The 23435-nt window shown below is 42.4% G+C and overlaps 1 protein-coding gene across 1 annotated transcript; it reads left to right on the top strand.

The window, feature by feature from the left end:
• Positions 1-3907: 3907 nt before the first annotated feature.
• On the top strand, positions 3908-23129 carry LOC128297923 (protein jim lovell). Its single transcript, XM_053033639.1, has 3 exons — positions 3908-6104; positions 8229-8366; positions 22417-23129. The coding sequence occupies exons 1-3, from the start codon at positions 3908-3910 to the stop codon at positions 23127-23129; spliced, it is 3048 nt and encodes a 1015-aa protein (XP_052889599.1).
• The last annotated feature ends 306 nt before the right edge of the window (positions 23130-23435 follow it).

The raw sequence follows: 23435 nt of genomic DNA on the forward strand, positions 1-23435 counted from the left end.
CGTTTGTACAATTTTAGTAAATGTGTGGTTAAATGAACCCTCCACGTAACCTTAGGTTACCCTTTGCTCGTAAAAAACGGGATCAGTTACAAGTATAATAACGCAAGGCAAGGATTTGTTTGGTTTGGTCAAGCAACCGTACGTTCAAAGGGCAAACGTTCCCAGGTCACCCTACTTTATTCTTCACGAATGTTGCGTGTTGGTGTGAATCAACGTCGATAATTATATGTGTGTAACTTCGTTCGGAAGTGCGAGCAACCGGAAGGAAAATACCCGTAAAGACAGAAATCAGAGCAATTGTTTAATTAAGTTTCACCCCCTTGCTACCAAACGGGCACGTGGTACCTTGCAATGCAAAACAAGATTTGCATATGAGAAATGTAGCGTTTCGATGCACAAGTCCAAATGTTACTAATTTACGCATTGAAACATTAGAGTAACAATTTTGAGTTACAGAACAAAATGAACAATTGATATTTTCAGTTTTGCAAGATGCATTAGTATAGTCGTGTAGTATTAACTAAGGGTTAGCGAGGATGCGATGACAGATTGGTTTAGAATTGTTGAATATTTGACTAACAACATTGTATTTTTCATCCAAACCCAATTTTGGACGATGATTCCAAGATTTGTTTCTGCATTAAAACAATATCATTTTGTGTAGCTCGTTTTCTAGAAATAACGAGGCAAAACAAATCCTGCAGCGTGATATGGAAACTTGAAAGTAATTGAAAGATTGTAGCGATATGTTGGTGTTGGCTTCAATATCTCATGCTGTTTCTAATGCAGACTGCAGAGTGAAACGTAGCTTGAAGTAAGCATCCAATTAATCAAATATATTGCTGCTCATTTCACAACCCCCTTAGAAAAACACGTTGGCAATCCCGTGGAATGGTGGTTTGGTCCTTGGTGCGGCAGTAAAAATTTTGACACAAATTAGCACGAAAACACCCCTATTCTCAACCGTTACGTGCATTAGTAGCCACGATAGACCTCGTCGTGTGTGATTGTGTGAGACGGTGTGAACAACGATTTCCTGCTTTTGCCTCGCGTCTACACGTGACATGTTCTGTTGAGCGATGTGCAGAAATGCAGAAACTATGCTGTAGTTTGCTTTAAGCCCTGCACTGCTCTTTCGAGCCCGGTTTTACCATTTGCACACTCCAACGCGACGCTGCTCGGGGACAATTTCGAGCGAAAGCATTTCATTTTATTTTCCTGCTACACGTTCTGCAATCCCGGTCCAAGTAACTGTGTGCAGGTCAGGCTGGCTTGGTTGGTTGTGCTTGGCTTTTCTGCACCTGTGACGACAACGTTAACGTTAGCAGTGTGCAATAATGCGCCTCCTTCATTCAAAGGGCCGCAACTACCAGTGAACAACCTGTGGAGGCAACCCTCGAGTCTTTCAGATGTAGTCCACCGAGAAATCCCCGCTTTCGTGTGCAAGTTTCCCACTCCGCCGGACTGGGGTGGCAGGCTTCTTTCAGGCAACCTTTACCCGACGTAACATATTCCTTATGATGTGTTAATACATGTCACCCCTCGTTATGGTATGCTCGGCTCATGCAAATGTGCGGAAGCTGTACTTAACTCGAGACGGTACACGGCACACGGCACACCAGCATGCTGCTTTAGGAATAGACGCGTCTTGTTCTTTCCTCAATTTCGTGGTATTGTACACTCTCGTCTAACGCTACCAATTTTGGTGAGAGGAGTTGGATTCGTCGCTGCAGTTGCTGATGATTGCAACCGACACACTGTGGGCTAGGATTACTGAGACATGACGGACAATTTCATACATTTTACAATCAGTTTTATTCACCTATGTGAATATGATAGCCGCCGTTTGAAAATCGCACTAAATGTAATCGTTACGCTACGATGCCAATTAAGCTGGTTTAAATGTTTCTTTAAAGCTACAGGTTTCATCAAGACTTTTTTTTTATTTTAGGAATTTTTGACTACCATATTTCGACCACTATTTCACAACGGTAGTCCATGGTTAATGGGTTGTGTGTTTTTCTTTGTAGTAATAGGTCTTAGCAGAACAAACTCTCACGTCATTTCGTCGATTAGAATTTCGTACCCGACATACCTTCTACGCGTAGGTGGCACTCACAAAAGAGTTTGGCAGTATTTTAACACGAATCATATGGTCTGATTAGTAGGGTTGGTCGGTGTTGAAATAAAACCTCAGAGCAACCAAATTACATTAATTGCCACACGAGTGTTTTTTGCAATTTAATTTTTACGTAACAAAACTTTTTTGTACTTTTAATTTTATACGATTAAAGATGGAATGACTTCAGGTAAACAGATATTTTATCATTTGTTTTCAATTGCAAATGAAAATAAGTTAGCATGACGGTCGTTTTGGCTTTTCTTTGCTACTGTGCTTGTTATTTTATATCTTATCGCATCTGGTTTCTTTTCAAGGCTTTGAGTCTGAATTAGTTTTTTTTCTTTATACATCGGGAACTACTGTAAAAAGCACCTAACTTATAAAAGTAATTGAAAGCATTGAGCTTTTTGCCTACTCTGCGCTATTATTTCTTTATACGACCATTGAATCATACAATAAAATACGCAAAAATAGCTAAAATTATTTTCCACAAAAACTTATCCAGTTTCAAAAAATATATAAATATCAAAAAAAACCACCATAGAAGAGTAGAATGCCCAATTTTTTTTAAATTTGAAGAACGGATGATTTTAATAATTCGTACACTTTGAAGTTCTATCATATTGAGTTAATCGTTTTTGAAACCCAAAGTATAGGTCTGAAAGCTATCAGAATAGATTTTTCTCAATCATTTTAAAACCCTTTATTTGGGTTTTCACCTGTTTTCCGTCAAAGACTGTGATGCCTAACTAATTGTCTGAGATGGTAATTACCATTGTACAATCTTGCATCGCGCGTTTGAGTTGAGTAAGTGACATATTGGGAGGCAATGAGGATATGTAAAACGTCACGAAATAGTACAAATAATTACTCAAATAATTTTTCATTGCTTCATCGATTACGATTCCACAATCATGAAACTCGCATAAACGTTGAATTATGTACAATACTGCACCAAACAGTATTGTAACAATCAAAATGCAGCCGACAATAATCATGGCTGAAAATGACATGTAAGAAGCCGTGAAATGCAAAACAAACGTCTATTGGTGCATATTGCTAGGTCTGCTTTGCTCAAGAAAGTACAATCCCCTTGGATTTTGTTTTTGTACTCTGCAATGGTTTGGTAATTTTTGTCATGTAAACAGCCGTCAAATACATACCGTAGCGTAACAAAAGCCACAACTGATCTACAAAAAAAACTTTAATGTTTGCCTGCTACAGTTTGTGTTGAGATTGTTCTGTTTTTGAGTATCATTATTCGTCTCACAATAATATTATATGATACATTTTTCTTTTTCTCTTTTTTATAGAATGTACCATGGACTGTACCAACTGTAACGAGAAGAATCATGCCCTGGAATGAAAGGACTGCTTACTGATGCTTACTTCGAGATCAGAGAAACAGTGATAAGATAGGGGTGAGACAGCTATTCCTTCTCCGTGCATTCGTAAAGAAAGGCGCAAGGAACCAAAACACCACCAACCGTTTTGACCAGACAAACAGTCTGAAATAGTCTGCATTGCAACTGCCGTACAATGAAGCTCCTGATGGTGTAAAATATTGCTGCAAAAGCGTACTCAAAGAACTGCTTCAAGACCAACGAAACTGACATCGGAAGAGAAAACGATCGACACTACACGTTTTCAAGCAACGACTAACTCGTATTTTTACCATTTAGTTGGCATTTGCAATAAACACATAAATTACAGGGCTAATATTTGTATGCAGAACCCAATAGAAGAGTGGTACAAACGAGCGATTATCTCGCATACAGCTAAACTATGAAGGAATCATTCGAAATCATGCCTGATCAAGAACATTACAGCCTTCGGTGGAACAATCACCAAAATCACATACTACGTGCATTTGACACGTTACTGCAGACCAAGACGCTCGTCGACGTGACGCTGGTGTGTGCCGAAACTAGCATCCGAGCGCATAAGGTAGTTTTGTCCGCTTGCTCGCCGTTCTTTCAGCGTGTATTTTCTGAAACACCCTGCAAGCATCCCGTGATCGTGCTGAAGGACTTCCGCGGATGGGTCGTACAGGCGATCGTGGATTTTATGTACCGTGGTGAAATCAGTGTACCACAGGAAAGGCTGTCAGTACTGATACAGGCCGGTGAATCGTTGCAGGTGCGAGGGTTAGTAGACCATCCGGTAGCAGCCAATACCCCAACTCCAGCCCAGTCACCGGAAGACTTTAGCTTGTTGGATAGCTCACTTATATCACCAACTTCACCCTCGCTACCCTCGCCAAATTTTCAAACCAATCACCAAACGGGACAGCTTCGACACCACACCGCGACGGCGCCCAGTCTTCTGTCGTCCAACACGCCGAAGTTGTTGCTACCACCCCAAGTGTTTGCAGATCCGTCGATCAGTCTCCCCAGTGCTACCGTTGATCCGTGCACGTCCCCAATGCCTCGCCGCAAACAGGCACGCCCGCGAAGGCGCTCGGGGGACTGTGCACCCCAAGACCTGAGCAGCAAACCCTCAACACCCGTCCCGCAAGCTCTGGAAGACGACGACACCGCACGGGATCTGCTCGACGATCGCCCAGACGATGAGGATGAGTTAGAGGATTTAGAAGATGATGATGATGACGATGATCTGAAGCGCATCTTGCACCGAAGCCAATCGGTCGATGAAAAACTGGCGGCACTGGTTGCAAAAGAAGATTTACGAACACAATCTTCCAGCAGTTTGACAACAACACCGACGACACCGACGACGACAGTGAACGACGATGAAAGACGATCGCGCTCATTACATAAACTAAGCCCCCGCAAAACGTCTTCTTCGAAGGGTACCTCCGGACTGCTGAAGGGAGATGATCTACACACCGAGCCAGCGCCGGAATCGTCCGAATCACCTCCAGTGTCAGATGGGCCGGAAAATCTGTGCATGAAAAAATCTTCCCCCAGTAGTTCCGAGCTAATTAGAAATATATCGACCGGAGCTAGTGAGCAACGCAATCGAATAGCGTCGATCGAAGCGTCGGACAACAATACTGTTAGCACCGAACCTAATGACCGGACCGCTAGTCGAGACGGTGTCGCACGCCTGCCTGATGGAAGCAAGGACTCTTCTCCTCTTTCCGACACGGTCGGCGGACACATGAGCAGCCGGGGACTGCTATCGTTGAAGGATATTCGGCATCTGAACCGCGCAGCGTTGAATCGCTCCCTCGGATCAATCTCACCACCGCCCTCTTTCTCGTCACTAAACAACAATCTGCACCCGGCTCTGAGCTTGATGCATCATCACCATCATCATCACCATCATCACGGTGACTCGAAGCGTGTGAAGCTCGAAGATCGCGAGGATGAGCGTTCGCTGCTGCACGACGATATGATGGAACCACCACACTTTTTGGACCACATGGATCTGGCTCTCAGTACGCATCAACATCCGCTAGCACATCATCTAGCCCATCAGCACCATCTTCGCAATTCTTCCCCACATTTGCGGCCCCCAACGACCGATGGTGGCGGTACGGACAATAATGGCAGTAACAGCAACAACAAACAGAATGCTAGTGCTAACACCAGCAATAACAATAACGGTAGCGCCGGCGCTAACAATCACAACAGCATCCTGAACCAGCATCACAGCCACCCGAATAACAAGCACCATCATCAACCGGGTAGTGGCGGGGTTGGTGGAGGTAGGCCAGGAACACCCAAGCATTCATCCGGCATCGGAAATAGCAACAACAACAACAACAACAACAATAACGGTGGCAGCAATAGTACCAGCAGCAGCAACAGTCTGCACCATGGTCATCATCCGCATCATCATCCACACAATGGTCCGAAAGGATCTGCTGGAGGGCCGAAAGACTTTCTACACAGTCCCACCCTAAACTTTCCACCCTTCTTCAATCACTCGGAAGGACCGCCGAGGCCGACCCATTCGCCACTTTCCTTCCCGCATATGCCGTCGGTTTCATCACTAACACTCACACCACCCCACAGTAAGTATCTCGCATACCGACATATATTGGAGGCAATTTAACCTTACTAGTGTGTTACAAATATTCTTCTTCTTTCGTCCAATTTGTTTTTAAACACGACGTTTTACATGATTTGTTGGCTACAGCATTGCTTTCTTTAATGTGAAGAATCGTTGCAGTGAACTGCGATTATCAGTGTCGTGTGATCAAAAGTTTGATGTACACAAAGCTAGGCAGAGCGCTGCGGTACCGATTTATTTATTTATTATTTATTATTTTCTATGATTGTTTTCGTCTCTTAATCGTGCTTAGAAATTGCACGCCCATGGCAGGAAATTTAACAGCCTGGCGTGGAAAGTGGCAAATCGATGCAAAGATATGAACACCCTCTTCTCACGAGTTTCAACGAGGGAACGTTATCCATACAATGTATTGCTTGTCCAAAAAGTTGCCGCAATGTTGATGAGGTTTAATAATCCATGTTGGGCGTCCACTCGGCGTGAAGTGCGACTTACGAACATTTAACCTTCGTACTGCTGTTACCAAAATCCTATCTCGTCCGGAGCTACCGAGAGCCGAAATTTTTACCAGCGCTCACACGCACTGGTCTCGAAGGAAAATGTCTCAAGCATTCGAACGTTCTGCCCACTGTTCCACATGCGTTTCCTTTGCTTTTCTTTTGGCCCACCTGCTACCAGATAGGTAGGCAATAAAAATAAAAATTAAGATATTTCCCCCTATTGTTTTCCACCCAAATTTCGCGGTCTCGATTCACGACCACCGCTGGTGCCCTGCGAGAACCGTCCGCGAACCATGCGGTCAACAATGACCATATAAAATTACATATTTTATCATACACGCTCGCGAGATCGCGAGGTTGCTGGTGATCCGAATGATTCGTTAATTCACAGGTGCGCCGTTGCGCCACGGCCCCACAAGGGTTGGCGGGTCGGCTTCATGTGATTTTCCACCCGGTCAGTTGAACGAGAAAAATGCTCCATCGTCAATGATAATATCATCACAAAAAAATGGAAAAGAAACAAAAAGTACGTCCGTTCTTCAACACTCCCAGTGCGTCTTGCGCGTCGACCACGCGTAATTAACGCACTCGCACAAGGTGTCGTTTTTTGGAACCGATCCCGTTAACCTTCTTTTGCGGTCGTTCTCTACATGACGTGAGACGATTTTTGAATGACTGAAATTGGGGAAGCTACCCAGCCCCCGGCCCATGGCACATGATTAGCACGGGAAAAATCTCAACTATCACCCCAGTCGTCCCGCGTAGGCGTCATTACTTCTTTTGTTTTAGTTGTTTTCCCCTCATTTGGGATCGTTTTGTTTTTCTAACCAACTATGTATGTATGCATGAGCATACAGACACGCACACACACACACACCCACACACACATACATGCGTATAGTGTGCTTTTTCGGTGGAGTATATGTAAAAAGTTCACACGGAGGTTTTTGGGGGATTTTTGTTTCTCTCGCTGTTGTTTTTGTGGTGGAATGTGTTTTGATCTTCTGCTGGAAAAGTTCGCAACAGGGCTGGGGCAGCGGGATGAACTTTTGGAAATCTGACGAAATGAACGAACCCCGTCCGTTTCATGTCCCATGCGAGCGCACGAAATGCAAAAATGTGGTGCATGGTCACACCGCGTAGGTCGTTGGACATTCCTTCCTTAATTCTTTCATTCTTTTTGGAGGTGGGCTCTGATGGAGGCTCTTTAGCTCATCTACAATTTCGCAGTGTTTCGTCTGTTTTAATGTATGTGAGAGAGTGAAGGTACGGGTGCGGGCTGACCTGAATGGACCCCAATTTATTCGAATCTAACCACCACTACCAGCCTGTACTGGCCGGCTGGTCAGTATGTTTATCTTGCGGAGTTTGTTATGCCTCTGCTCATTACAATTTCACGCGTATCGTGGGATTTCCTTTTGTAACCATGCGTCAAGCGTCTTACAGCACGCTACAAAATTATAACGTTGATATATGTTTTAAAATGGATTCATTTGTCGCGTCACAAGGTAAACCAAAAATAGAACGAATGGCACTCCCAAACCTTACCAAAGACACGAGTTTGCTTTCTCAATACAGTGTATTCTCACATCTTGATGTAATCTCCTATTACCATTTCTTCACAGTGTTTGGACTAGATTCACCGCTAGGACTTTTTCCGCCAGGAATGGATCCAGGGAAAATATACAGCCCGCTAATGGAAATGTCGGACCCCCGGAGCATGCACCATGATGGACCACCGTTCCTAAAGAAGAAAAGTAAGTGTATGTATTCCATACCAAATTACGTATCTGTCCAGTTCGGTGTACAAAGCATCACGATTGAACGGTGTACAAATTAATTGTTCATCTATGTTTTCCTTTAAAACCACCAAAGTATTTCAAAATCGCTTCTATAATTATGTTGGTTTAGTAGGAAAAAAAAAGTGTATTATACTGAAAACGGAAAAAGCAGAGCAAAGCTTCCTTTCAGAATAACAAATGAAGCGAGAAAATAAGGCTTATTTTTCGAATGACGCTACTTGCTGTAAGATCGTTACGGTTAGGCGCATTTCTTACGCGTCAACTGGCTACCACATGACACAAGCTGTACCATGTTTAGCTAACGACGGAGCTTCCAAGCACGTGTTGTGTACAGTTAGGTTAATGCAATTTTCACAGTTCTTGTACGCTCCCTTTTATAGTATTTTTCTCCCATCGACAGGTGGTGTTATATGTATGTAAGCAATGCCGATCATGATACGCATGATCGAACACATCTAACCAATCTATTGAGATGTACGACGTATCTCCCTCCTCACATGTGAATAACCAACGTCGTGCGAACGTGTTGCCGATTTCGAAACATATCCTTCCTGCGTTTTAAACTAAATTTTATGGCACTGCCATAGTTTTGGAAACCGGGGAAGTAGTGTTTCATTCCTAACGGAACAAAACTTGTTCGGAAGAAATATGTTCACACGCTGCTGTTCGGATGGCATGTGTGAAGTTTCGCACATTTGTCCCAAGTGCAAAATTTTGTATCTATAGATTGAGTGAAAATTGAGGATAAGTCAACATTGTAACGTTTTCGGCATTCGATAGATAGGCTTTTCATAGCAGTTTAATGTTCAGACTTTTCTCGGGCCAGTGAAAGCATGGAATGCACCTCTTTGCAACATCATCGCTCCTCTTTGTGCTCACCGATGAGTCAAACCCCGTACGTGGGCTTTTGTTGTGTGATTAATTTGCAGGAAAAACTTCGCGGTGTAAGAAATTTAATACTAAACTCATCCACTGTAGCTCCCTTTTTGCCTCTTAGAACAAATTCACCCGTAAGCTGCCACAAATGATAAGTCCGCTGCATATATCATCATTCGCTTCTTTCTTCCTCAGCTGCATGCATTTCATGCCGTACACCATACCCGAACACAAATGAGTCAATGTATGCACGGTGTCGAGCTTTCGACGACCCTGTGGATTTTTCACATTTTGCTTCACACAATAACATCGTGTGCATGGGGTGCACGATGATAGATGTGTGTACGTACGTAGCAACGTTTTCTCCCCGACTGTCATTTGCGCTGGTTTTCGGCAAGAAATGTGGAATCTGGAAAGGAATCGCGAAAGATTTTTGTTTGTTTGTGCTCTCTTTTTTCACTTTCTGACTTTGCTTCTCGCTCGGCGGTGGCAAAACAATTATTTCAAGGCATTCAAACATTTTCTCTAGACGAAAAGGATAATCTTCAGCATCGTTGCGTCGTCCTTTGACGCGGCGTACTGAGTGGAAAGGGAAAGAGTTTTGCATTTCAGTGGTGTGCCTTTTATGTGATGCACCAACACGAGCGCTTCACACACAACCGTATGCGTCCTTTTTGTTAAGCGTCTTTTGATGCGACTCCTGGTTGTGGCGTTTCCTTCCGTCTCGCTCACTTCGTCGAGCTGCGCTGCCAGCATGATGGGCAGGATGTTTGGTGCTGAAATCGGTGTATTTTATTTGCTGTGCCCAATTTTATAAGTTTCCATTTTCCGCATTCAAACAACTAGAATCGATTTTCCCGAAAAAAAAACCACCCAAACCCGTTCGTCGTGTTATTGTGCGGTGTGGCGAGGGAGTTTTTACGCCAGGCCGTGCATCACCCACACAGTTGCTGTACATTCTCGGTGGCAAATTTGAAAGATGGCTCAACCATAAGACCGTAGGTTTGGGAGCTGTTCCTGCTGCTGCTTCTCTTCTTCCTGCGCCGGTTTTACCCGCACCGTGAAGCCAATGTTGATTTGTTATTTTTAAAATTTCGATTAAACAATGTCGCCGTTGCCGTTGCTGACATCGTTTCGTGAGCCTTTAGTTTTGGCAGATTCTTTATTTTCCCTGATTCGATATCGAAGGTGGTAACCGTTGGGTATGTAGTTTTCCACCCTTCGGCCCATTGCAAAATTCCTACTCCAGAGGGTGTGTGCACACGGCCGACGCAAATCGCAAAGCAACACATGAAACTCGCAACCGCATTACATCGTGCTGCATGAGCTGCAGCTCGTCCGAAGCCAGGTGAAACGAGCCGCGAGAAAGAGTTTGAACTCGCTTTCCGTAATTTTGAACCTTTCTTCGTCATTTGGCCACGCTACTTTTCGCATGTTGATTGCATTTGTATATGGTTAAAAGCCTCAAGTATGATAAATTCATTCGCTTCCATCCAACGTAGAAGCGATTTGGAACTATTTCATTCATCTCGTGCTTTCGAACACACTCACTTCCGTGTCGCGTACGTGGAAAGTAAAATGGTAGAAAATGAATTGATACATGTGTTTTTTTTTTTGGTAGTTTATAGATAAAATTAAAACTTCCCTAAATGTGTGTTTTGTTTGATTCGCTTTTCCGGCTCTTTTGTTACATTCGTTTAGCTTTCTACTTACGAACATTGGCATTTCGTTGTGACGGGTGTAACGCAGTTAGGGAAATCGGCCAACAAATATATTACCGGTTGTGATGCATTAAGTCAATCACATGGAACATGTATAATTGAATTTGGGGATGAGAAAGGCTAGAACGCATAATTTTACCTAAAACGATAGTGACTTACAAGTTTAAGCCCAACCTTGAATTAACGCGTTTGCGTTTACGAAATTGTTCAACAAAATATACAATTTGCATTAACTATTCAATATAATTACCTGTTAGATTGGTGGTACGTTGCGAATAAGCTACCACAGCGCAATAGCATCCTCAAAATGTCATTCAACTAGACATTTATCGTGCTAGAAAAAACACGAAAAACAAAACTTTTCCTGACGTTTAGGGCGAGCACACCATTTAAGAAATCGATAGCCTTTTTAAATCTGAGCAGCAGTTTTTGAAACTTAATGTCGGCGCATTGCGCTTTTCATGCACCTGCCAACCTAAACGACCGACCTACCTTACGCTACACCGATGACGAATTTTTGATGTGGGGAACTTCAATTGCCCACAATACAATAAAATCGTGCCGGCACAGAGTCTCTCGCTGACGAATGAAAATAAAACAACACGAAAACATTAAATCGTCTAAAATGTTTCATGTTTAGAACGCACCAGCATTCTGTATTTTGTCGATTTTTCTTGTTGTTGTTCCATAAAATTCATTATTTAAATTCGTTGCTCCGGCCAACGGAACTAGACGCTGTGGTACCACCAACGAAATGAGCTGATCAATTTCCGTGTCAAATGGTATGGTATTGTATATTTTTTTTATTTTACTGTTTCTGTTGGGAAGGAAATCAAATCAGACAGTGCGTTTTGTTTGTTTGAAATTGAAACGATGTTGATATTGCGAACGATAAATATCGTTCTACTTGAATCTATTAATCGCAAAGCATAATTTTTCCTCTAGATTTTATAGCAAACAATTTTGAACAATGAACTTCTTCAATGAAATTCAAAAAAGTGTGAACTATAAATGAATGGTAAAGTTATTTTCGCCATTTATTATATTTCATTTAGATTATTTTATGTAGAACAACATATTTGCTCAAAATGAAGACATCAATTTATGATGTAATTAAACTTTGCACAATTCCTAAATCCATTCCATCCATCAATTCTTCCTATTCCAAATCCTTTTCCTAAAATTTTGTAATTTTCCTTCATGCATGACAAAATCATCCACGCACCTGCCAAGGTAATTAAATTATACAACATACCAACAATCCAGCTCGCATTAAACGCAGCACAGCTCGTCGCTTTCCCTTTGGGACAGGTTGTACAATAATCAGGCAGAAAGTCCGAGAACAACTAAAACCACAACCCAATCACTAACACTTACCACATATTTGCGACAACCGCTGCTATACCAGACGGTAAAGGTCTAGCAAAAGAAAATGAATTCACGCTTTCAAGCTTCAGCTTCGGCATGTATCAAGGCTAGAATCAGGTTTATGTGGTGGTTAGATTAGCTTCTCCCTTGCGCAATCGAAAAAGTCACTCTCGTTTGGTTGCTGGTGAAGGTTGTGTTCTGACCGCTAGGCGATGTTTCGTTCCATTTGACTTTGGTTGGTTTCAGTTAAGAGATACGTCGATTTCCGTCGATCGTGAATCGGTTGTTTCAATTTCAACTAAGCAATCGGATTAACCACGAAACAATGGGGTGGGTACGATTCTGCCGGTTTAATGTTTCGAGCTGAGTGCGTTTACTGTTGCCAAATGTGAAACTTTGAAAGCATAAACAGCGGTTTTCATACTTGTTTGGAGATTATGTTAGATATATTATAATACCATAAGTCATTTTTTCATAATATTACGATCAACTCGTTCTTCAAATCTTTCACAACTTTACAGTTAGAAAAGCAGCAAATTCATATTTTCTAAACATTCAAATTCACAAAAGAAACCCCGAGGTCTACACGTTCGCATTTTACACACATACCCTCACACCTATCGCGTAAGCTTGGTGAACAAGAATCAGTAGCGATGTGCAGCGCCATCAATGTAGCAGACAATAAATCAAATCAGAAACGAATAAACCATAATTTATTAAAGCTGGTCTCTTCTGAAAGTGTGTGGGATCAAACGTGAACTATTGTTGCGGTCGTAAAACATAAGCACAGAGAAAAGAGTGGTTTAAGAACACACAGGCATTAAACAAACGACTTCAGGTTTCTTTTCTTTACGCAGGTTAGTTTCATGATGCCTCCTCTCCGTAATATTAAACTTATATATTATTTAAAAGAATTACACCATCTTTGGCATTCAATTCACTTCGAATCTAAGCGTTTCGAAATACAGCCCTACAGTATAATGAATTTTTATCATTTAACGTAAGTTACTAAATGCATTAAATCTACTTTTCATCAGCTGTGACACATCGACTCATCAACGTATCATCAACCTCGAGTGCGTGAATGCTTGTGCCCCATATGTATTATCCCGAGACTAGAACCTCATTTTGTCAAATTAACGTCAACCTTTTTCACGTACACTTTTACGTCAAAAGTTATCTCCACAAAAACACGGCATTAAAAATCTGAGAATCTCTCTAATTTTTAACCGGCTCCCCATGAGCGAACGATAAAATTATTCATATCGAGTTATCGCTATTCGATCATGACGTATATCCTTCCTGGCACTCCTCGTTCGCCCGTTCGAATGGATGGATTAGGTTGGGGTGGCAATCTACCCGACGGTAGAATCATTTCGAAGACATTTTCCGACAAGCTCCTGTCGTTTAAACACGTCCCTCATAAACATGTCATTAATTCTGTTCCCCCGAAATTCATCACTTACTAAGCAGCTACTCTTCGGCGTCTTCACACGAGTCACTCAATAACCGCGGTAAGGTTGAAATCGTTATCGTGTTCCACGTTTTTTGAAGGATGAGGCAATTCAAGGCTCTGCTGCTATACCGTGCAGCTGATTAGGTTAGGAGAGTTATGATCATCAAATATAGCCGCTGTAGCTGAATAAAAAAAAAGACGCTAGCTTTATCATATCTGCCCAATGATAGCATGCACCAGAAACTTTCACAATATATTTTGACTGGCAGAAACGAAGTAAGGCGAATAAAAAAAAACAAACAAACAACCGCACAAACACTTGAACGTGTACCATTATGGTGGTATTTTGGGTACGGTGAACTATACAACACGTGTGGTGAATTAACCGTGCTACATGTGGTGGATGTATTGATGCTGCGTCGACTTCAAAGGAGTGTTGCGTATACAAACTGGATAAATGGTCGATTGTGTGATCTCGTAAACTGTGTCCCTCGAAATGAACGTGCTGTGCCCATCCATCCCAGGGGCCTCCGCGAACTGATGGTACCGAAGAAGGCTTCGATGGTGATGATGTTGATGATGATGATAGAATGTGTATCAAAAAGCTATCGCATGAAAAGGAGAGGAAAGTTCACGACAGTAGAAAGAGATAAATGGTTCGAATGAAGCGACATGACAATGTGGGAAATTATTAATCATCATACTTCCAAACGGAAACCCACCGACCTCCCGAGCATAAGTCGGTAATCTTTTCAGCGCGATAATCCTCGCCGCATCAATTTGACGAAAGTGCACACAGAAAACACACAGAAAGAGACGAAGTGGTAGAGAAAAAAATACAGCGAAAGGTAGCTGCAGGACCACACTGGGTTAGAGAAGATGGACGTAGGGAAAAACGAGCAGACGGGTTAAACTTTCGACAAGATTCCTCCAGCATAGATCATCCATATCCCGTGATTAGAAGAACATCTCTGCCGCCTGCAGCGTGCGTATCGTCGTTATTGGTCGCACATTCTTGAAACAATTTGATTCAAAGCAAGCGGTTTGCTTGCGTTTGGTGTGTAGCCGCTGATCGATCCCTGTCCCGGCGTTTTCCTCGCCCGTTGGGTGCGGTACTAGAAGATCAAAGCTTCCGATTCCAATTGTTTTGGCGCGAAATAAAGCGATCGCAAGCGGACCCCGCCACATAACTGTGGCGCACACGGTTCGAGTTCTTCGATGTCGTGTTATTTTTGGAAAGTCAAAGTCACAATGCTTCGTGCAAAGCTAGTCATCGTAAACTGGTTTACACACATCCCCGGAATCGTGATCGGTGCTTGATTCGAGAGTAAAACCACGCCAACTATGCTGGGGTGTGATTTCGGCTAAGATAGGTCAAAGCTCGATCAAGGGAACCACAAAAGAAATGTAGAAGGTATCAAACATTCTCGGTGTTTGTTTTTTGTCTTGTTTGCATCACTATTTGTTGAAGAACAATTATTTACTCTCATGGTTTTACGGTAGTTTTTTGAGGTTTTTGTTAAAATAAAAATTTCCTGGTTTTGAGATAAAAAAATTTCCAACTTTGATAATTAGCTGTATTGCAACATTTGTTTGCACTCAGAAGTATGTCATTGGAATCAAGCGATGCTGTTTTCGCAAAATTTCACTGAGCTCTTAATCGCAAAATAATGTAGAAAAAAAGTATAGGGTAAAATCTAGAGAAAACGAAACGTATCATCACATTCAAGGAGCGTTTTAACTTTGCTCGGTAAAACAACATAACTGATACCCAAACCCTAACTTTACTCATATTTATGGCTAGGTTCACTTCCTGCCCTCAAGACAAGTCGACCAGAAGTAATAGGGGCGTAACTTTTGAACCGATTTCATACACGTTTGCTTGTGATCAAAGACATTACATCATTTTGTTCTTCCTGTACATACGAATAGTTACAGAGCTGGAAGTGTGAGATAGGACGCTACCGTACGGTAGACCTTGCGAGCGATTCTACCGTTAGCTCTTTTACTCCGTACCGCGTTTGCATCAAAACTTTTACGTGTTTTTCAAAAACTCCCAGCTCCTGCTGACTGAAAGGATAAAAGAAGATGCGAAATTTCTCTTACCTGTACTGTTCATTACCCGCTGACTAAGGTTGTCTCTGTCACATTGTTTTGAAAGCAAATCGAAATGCAATACAATACCAACGTCGATAAATTTGTTCAAAAATCTTAAACGATATTCAATAATCTCAACATACTATCTCCGCACAGTCATCTGAATACAAAACAACTTTAATTAGTGATAAAAAAGGTTTTGTTCAAATTCTAAACGTATGAAAAATACGGGATACTCTTGAATGCAATTGCAAAAATAAAGATGAAACCGACTAAACCACACCTTTTATGGTTAAGAGTAAATTTAGTTTAAATAAATTAACTTTGGAGAAGAAGATTTCAAGAGAGTCTTGATTATTAAACGGCTAGTACATTGACAGATTCTATGATTTCATACGTTACGTGTTACGTTCAGACATTATAAAATCTTTTTTTGTTCAGTTTCACAATTGACACAAACAATTTTTTTATAGTTGTAACAAAGATCAATCTAAAATATTTTATAGCGATATGATAAAAATATATTTAACGAGATTTTTAACCAAACTGTTATTTACATATATATTGTACATTGTACATGATTACATAATGTACACTTTAATAGATCAGTGAAACATACTATCAATCTAAAGTGAAATCTAATGCGACAGTAGTGTTGATAAGTCTTCGTTCTCAACTATTTGAGCAAAGAGTGTTAGAGTTTTCAACGTTTCGAGTACAAATCCTGGCTTCTCCATGCTCTTTAATGCCTCTGCTGATGCTTGCATGCTTTGCTCTTTAATTGTCAATCTCAATTATCCTCATTCAATCAACTCATTTTACCATAATTTGAAACAAATGCATTTTATTTATGCTTTCAATTGGTTAAACAAATGTAAGCAAATCCATTTCAACACTTAATAACAGCAGCTCATCGCATGTAAGGCAGGGGAAAGTGGCGCCTTTTTACATCATGTTGCCCGTTCTAGACCCTCTCTCTGCTGTGCTACAGCTGATCTGCATTGAGGATAAGCTTTATATGCAAATAATGACGAAAGAATTGATGCTACATCCCTCTAAACAAAGCTGGAACCAAAGCCAAAGCGTAAAAAACATGGTAAATGTCGACCGAAACCACCCTGGATCGCATTGTTTCTATTTGCCGTTGATATGACTTGCTCCTCTCGCTGGGAACGTTCTCTCCGAGGATCTTTTCTATTGCACATGTTGTCTTCCCAACAACAACCACAAAAAAGCTACATACTCGTTCTGCGTCTCGTTCTCGCCCACGAAGGGCCACCCATTCTTTCGTTGCCAGGATGTGAATCGATATCGGATTCCTTTTGGCTGTATGCCACTACGCAGCTGAGCTGCCGTACTATCGACGACAATCGACCTTTTTTCAATCGAGCCGCTTTTCCACTGATGGTGCATAAGGTCTGTTTATGCTAAAAGGGTAGAAAATGCACACCGATCCCGGTTGTGTTGCTTCGTCTACTCACTTGCACAATTCGCTGCAATTTGCTGTAAGCAAATAAATAAAAGTGCCATACCTTTGCTAGCCCTGTACATTACCAGTGCCAGCACCTTCACGGCAGAGGAAAATCGATGGGTGCAAGGGATTGGGGAAAAATTGAAGCAAAAACAAACCCATAGATAACCGCCATCGCAAACGATCAAGATAAATCATCAATCAGTCCCGTATGCCGATGGCGTTGCTGTACCAATTGTTCGAAGACACAGAGCGATTTTTTGTGTAACTTAAACTCGCAGCACCACGCACACACTAGCAAACTCTGTGGCTGCTGACAATCCACCTCTGCACCGGTGGGTGGAAGGTAATTGAAGTGTTTTGGGTAATCTGAGAAGACAGATACTCACAAAGCCATAAAGTGCAGCGCATATGCAGAATAAATGTGTACGAAATGACTATCATTACGCGAGCCGATATGTTAACGGACTGAACTATCCTTAATTTGAAAATTGTTCAAACGACTGTGTGCCCTTTCCAATCTGTCTTCACTATGGGTCAAAACTGATTGTATTTGAGTAAGTACGCCCTCCCATGCCTTGAGGGCGCTAAATACATCGCATCTTCTGGTCTATCGATGTGGCCCAACTGAATGGCGAACGATCGCGGTGATCTTTTCGGAAGAAAATTGAGTAATTGAATGATTGTATCCAGAAAAAAGGAGCGGTAGACCATAATGACTCTATTGAATGAAACACGTTTGACCGATCGGTGCAAGATATACCAATATAGAAGGTCGCGTGTCGGTGTCTAGTGTATGTACCAATATGCTGTAGCCGTGGTAAAAGTCTAGAAGATTGGTTGATTATAAATACCCAGAAAAGTATAGAACAAAAAGCGAAATTTTGATTCAAAAATAGTCTTCATAGTGAGTAAGCAAGAAAAAAATATAACATTCCCATTTGCGGTGTAGAAATATACACACAACTTTTCAATGTCAAACGCTCAGTTAAATGGAATAGAAAGAAGCAAGGTAAGAGCTTTCAGGGGGTCTATCATGTGCCAATTACCTGTTACGAAGAATGCGTAACTAAGCACATTATTCGCTAATTCGTCTTGCCGATCGATTCAATCATATGCATTGAAACGTCATATGGTAGCGATGCCTGCCCTTCTTAGCCGATCCGGAAACGTTTACCGGTCATGGTTCCGGGAGGTTTAGTCGAAACCTCACAAACCACAGGATGGGTCTAACAGTACTCATATTCTTTCCGCGCAGGCTTAGCATTCGTTGATACGCCAATCAATTGTCGGAGACTCACTTAAGCTACCATTGGAAAAGTACAACTTTCCCATAAGCAACCAAATCCCAGACGCCGCATCATCACGTAGGACTTGCTGCTGCACTACTAGCGCCAGAATTTAAGCACGGCCCACACCACAGTCTTGGCGCCTTTAGACCCGCGCATAATCTCTTGCGCTCTCTCCACTTCAACGATCGAACCAGTGCGGTAGGGCTCCAGAACGAGCAGCAGGAGCAATGGACCACAGAGAAGATAATAATACACCTTACCTTCCTGGCCATTGTCCAGCTAAAAGAACTCTTTTGGCTTTATTCTCACCTACTGTTTTCTCAAGACAGTCGACTACCGTTTTTTGCTGCGTTTCCCCATTGTGTGTTCCCCTGCGCTTCAGCTCTTTTTGGACGGGATTTAGCGTTTACTGGGCGGATTGACTGGTTTCTGGTGTTGCTTACGTTTCTCCGATTCCTTTCTTTTTTCCCGTTTGCTCTACTTCCTTCCCGACCGTGTAAGTTGCTTTATTCTCTGTTTCGGAGCTGTTTTTTTTTATTCAATCAATTTCTTTTCCTTCAATCAATTCGATTAATTGCATATTTAGACATCTCCACCGAATCAACTTCAAGCACATCGATACGGAAACTCTATGATGTGGGTTCGTGATGGGCACTGTACTGAAGTGATGGAACTGTGCTGGGAGTGCTGTGCGGTCCAAGCCTTCTATTGATGTTGGGTAAACGGCTAAATTCGACATCAATGCGCCATGATGATTAACGGCTGAATTAAACCAATTTTTCGCGCTAACTGTATAATTCAACACTAAATGCAAGCGATACAATAATTCGAGCAACGACACCACTCTATTAAGGTTACAAATTGAGTAACAGATGCATTTTCGTTAATCTTTTATTCACGGTAACATTCGGTGTAGCGCTGTACGAATGCTGCCATGATATGGATAGCATTAATTCGTTCCATAAACGAAGAGCACGTGATACTAGAAAATTGATTTATGTACAGTATACAGCAAGTAGTGAAGGGGTTCTCAAAAGAAACAAGCATGCATCAATTAAAAGCACTATACTTTAACCCCGTCAAACCGCGTTCTTATCCTTTGATAATCAATTATCATCAATCACAAATAATCAGAAAGATTGCTTGTCCAGTAGCATTCGAATTATAGCTCCAAATAAAAGCTACAAATAACAGTCGCCGATGGTAATGGATAAACAACCAAGTGCATTAAAAATAGTCTATCATGGAAAAAGTGGCACTGAAGCGAAAGGATTTTATCGCACACCGAAATCATCATCGCGCTAGCGGACCGTACGGCAAATAAAAATTGAAAATGAAGGACTTTCCATTGATCCTGTGGTTCACACGGTTGGCGAAGTGTAATAAAAAACCGGGAAAGAACCGCAGAAGAAGTAATCGTTTGGCCTTTTCTTGCCTGGCTGGAGCGGAAGTGTCTCAAACACGATAAAAAATACCAAACCCTCCATGCGATCGTACTTGTTGCTGAGTGTTTCGGTCCACTTTCGCATGGTGCAGGAACATGTATGTGGATTAAAAAGAAAATAACACCATGATATGCCGTTGGTGGATCGTTGGTCACGTTGACGGAGTTCTTTAAAAGTTTTTTCTCATTTTAAGCTGCAAAAACGCGTACAGTTTTGCTCAATGCTTGGCTGTTGAAAAAACGATTTGTAAACAATGTTTTTGGTTAAGAGTATTGAATTGCTGCTGATTTCTTTTCATATTTTGTTTTCCTCTTGAATGGCTCGGGTATATTGCATAGCTATTGTTAGCAACAAAAAAATAACATTTTTAAAACATACTCCTTTAATCGCATTTGCTTGAGCATGGTTCCAGCTGGCTCATGGGCATGTGTTATACATATTCTACTCCAGTACAAAGGCTTCATCACGTAACACCGTGTTGCAGATGATTTCGTAGCATCCCGAGACTGGCCAATCTAAAAGATGCCGACAGTTTGAAGAGAGACGTGAGTTTTCTCACCTCAACATAGAATTGAATTAAACGGGGTGAGCTTTTGAAAGTCACCGGTTCAAGATTCATATCCGGTACGAGCCTCATCGTATGCAGGCCGGACGGCATGATGAGACTGATCTGGTGTGATAGCTGTAGAGAGCGGTCACGATTCTGCTGTTCGAAGCCTGTCAGTATACAATTCGCCAGTGCGCGACGGCTCATGCAATTGCTTCGAAATGAACATATCTCGTTAGTTTGCTGAGGCAAAGTGTAGCCAGCACAATAATATCTGTTTTTGGTTTTGTACAGAGTTTTTGAACCACGCACGAAACATCCAGTGTTTCGTATGAGCCATGGTTTACTTTTCCATTTTGTAACTTTCAATTCAATTCAATTAAACGGTGTAAAGAACCTGTGTACACAGATAAAGATCATTCCCACCACGTTTAGAAGAATGGAAATCAAGTCTATCAATGTGTGACTTGTTTGTATAATAAATATCACGTAGATCAATTTCTATACATACACGCCGGTGTGAGGAAAGAAGCATTTCAAACGAAACCAGTAAGAAGAGATCCAATTCATCCTTGGCAACATCCAACAAATAGAAAAGAATCTAAAAAGGCAGCCAAGATCGATGTGAAAAGCGAGCTATAACCTGCTTTTAGTTGCACGATCACGCTGACTGCAGCAATAAAATAATAATACATTTCACCTTTCACACATATATAACCATCGAACGCTGCCAGATTAGTAGGCAAATGTTCAATTTGCGTTTGCGCTGAGTGGAACAGAAAACGCTAACAAGACGCGTTATCCCGCCCGCTGAAATCATCCCAAATCATACTGCACTACGCAATGCGACGCGTTCCCCTGCGTGCCGGTTCGTGAAATGTTACAGCCACACAAAGTCTACCGCACGAAGCGGTATTGATGAAAACTAAACACGGTTAAACGGATATTTTGAAGCCATGCGGATAGCAAAATATATGGCATGGGAGGAACAGCGCCGAAAGTGGACAGGTCATGATGAGTCGGCAACATTATGGCCCGCTTTCAAGACCTGCAGGAACTATCAGGTGATGGCGGTCAACAGATTTGGGAAGAAGATCATTCCGTCGGCCGAAACGTGTTGCGTTACGGCATATCTTTTTACGACAACAACAATCTTCCACCACTGCGGTTTGGTGAACTCACCGTAAGTTAGGTTCACTTATGCTGAGCAAAATATGTATCAGCAATCGGTGAAATGACACATCATGGGACGTTTCCATCGAACCAGCTGTGCTACACTATCAAGGTGTTGCGGGAGATGTTGATTTCGAGCATAATTTATTAGTCGTAACGAATGCGATACTTGTTTCTGTAATTGAACAAATGGATTACTACCCCTGAATGTGTCAGGTACGCCTCCTGATTCAACTGCTGCGCACTTCAAATAAAATAGTGTCGGCATAAGGATTCAGGAACAGACGGTGATACAGCTACATCTGAGAGTTAGCATCACCGCCTTTGGTCACGATTTCCAAATCACTGCATTTTAAACAACAGAAGCACACTGTACTCCAAACTTACGGAGTGATCATCGTCTCTCGTTCGAAAGTTGCTTCTTTCGTCTTTCACTTTTTCCTTCGATGCCTTTTATAGTTTAGAAACAACGTACAAAATTTGGAGGCCGGTAGCCGTGATGCTTTTCTATCTCGCGATGTATCGCACAATACCAATCTATTTTGTTTTCTCGTCTAATTTCCAGTGAACCGACCGAAAGGACAACATTCGGCACCACGCGGAGGACCACCCCGATCATGGACCAACGCTGAACTTACCGAGGCACTGCAGCACGTGTGGAACAAGAAAATGACCACGAGTCAGGCGTCGCGCATCTTCGGCATTCCGTACAACTCGCTGCTAATGTATGTTAGGGGCAAGTACGGAAAAAGTCTGAAGCTGGAGCAGCTCCGTAAGGACTGCATCAGCGGGCCACCGATCGAGCTGCTGCAGATGGGTGTCGGTAACAGCAACAAGGACAAGAAGGAAGGCAAAGATTCCGACCTGCATCACAGTCACCATTCGGGCAGTGGCACAGGACGGGAAGGAAACAGTGGACCGAACGGTGGTGGTGGTGGTGGTGGCGGCGGTGGTCCCGGCAACGGACCCCGATCTGCATCATCCGAACCGGAGCTCTTGTCCAGCCCGAATCCTCTGTTCAACCCATTCCCCGGCGGCTTCTATCCCGATTTCCCGGGTGGATTTCCAGGACTGCCACTGAGCATGCTGAACCTGTTGCCACCGGAACGACACCCACCGCACACGCTGCCGATGTCCATTGACGAGGATTGCAAAAGCGATCGGTCGAAACAATCGCTGGACGATGATTTTCCGCAACCGTTAGCACTCAATCGACCATCATCGGAACAGTTGTCGGACAGCCGGCGGGAGATATACCAGCAGAACGGGCAGGACTAATATTTAAGATTCGTTAGCACACTCCACCCACAAGCCCACGCATAGAGACGTTGGTCAAATCGTGGCACGGTGGGATGGATAAAAGGCTAGCTGTTTCAACCTTCTAGTTGTTGTTGTCACCTTAGCACAATTTTCTTTATCCATCGTTCTAGACCAGGAACATCTCTGCTGAAAATCACTTCCGACTGCAGCACTAAGTTTCCCGTTGATTATGATTAAATTTGACCGAGAATTGATCGTGCAAGGAAAAGGAAGACCGATCAGACCACAAGCGAATCAAGTGAAATGAAAGCAATCTTTACCAGG

This window comes from Anopheles moucheti, chromosome 2 (genome assembly GCF_943734755.1).
Source record: "Anopheles moucheti chromosome 2, idAnoMoucSN_F20_07, whole genome shotgun sequence".
NCBI classification, from domain to species: Eukaryota; Metazoa; Arthropoda; class Insecta; order Diptera; family Culicidae; genus Anopheles; species Anopheles moucheti.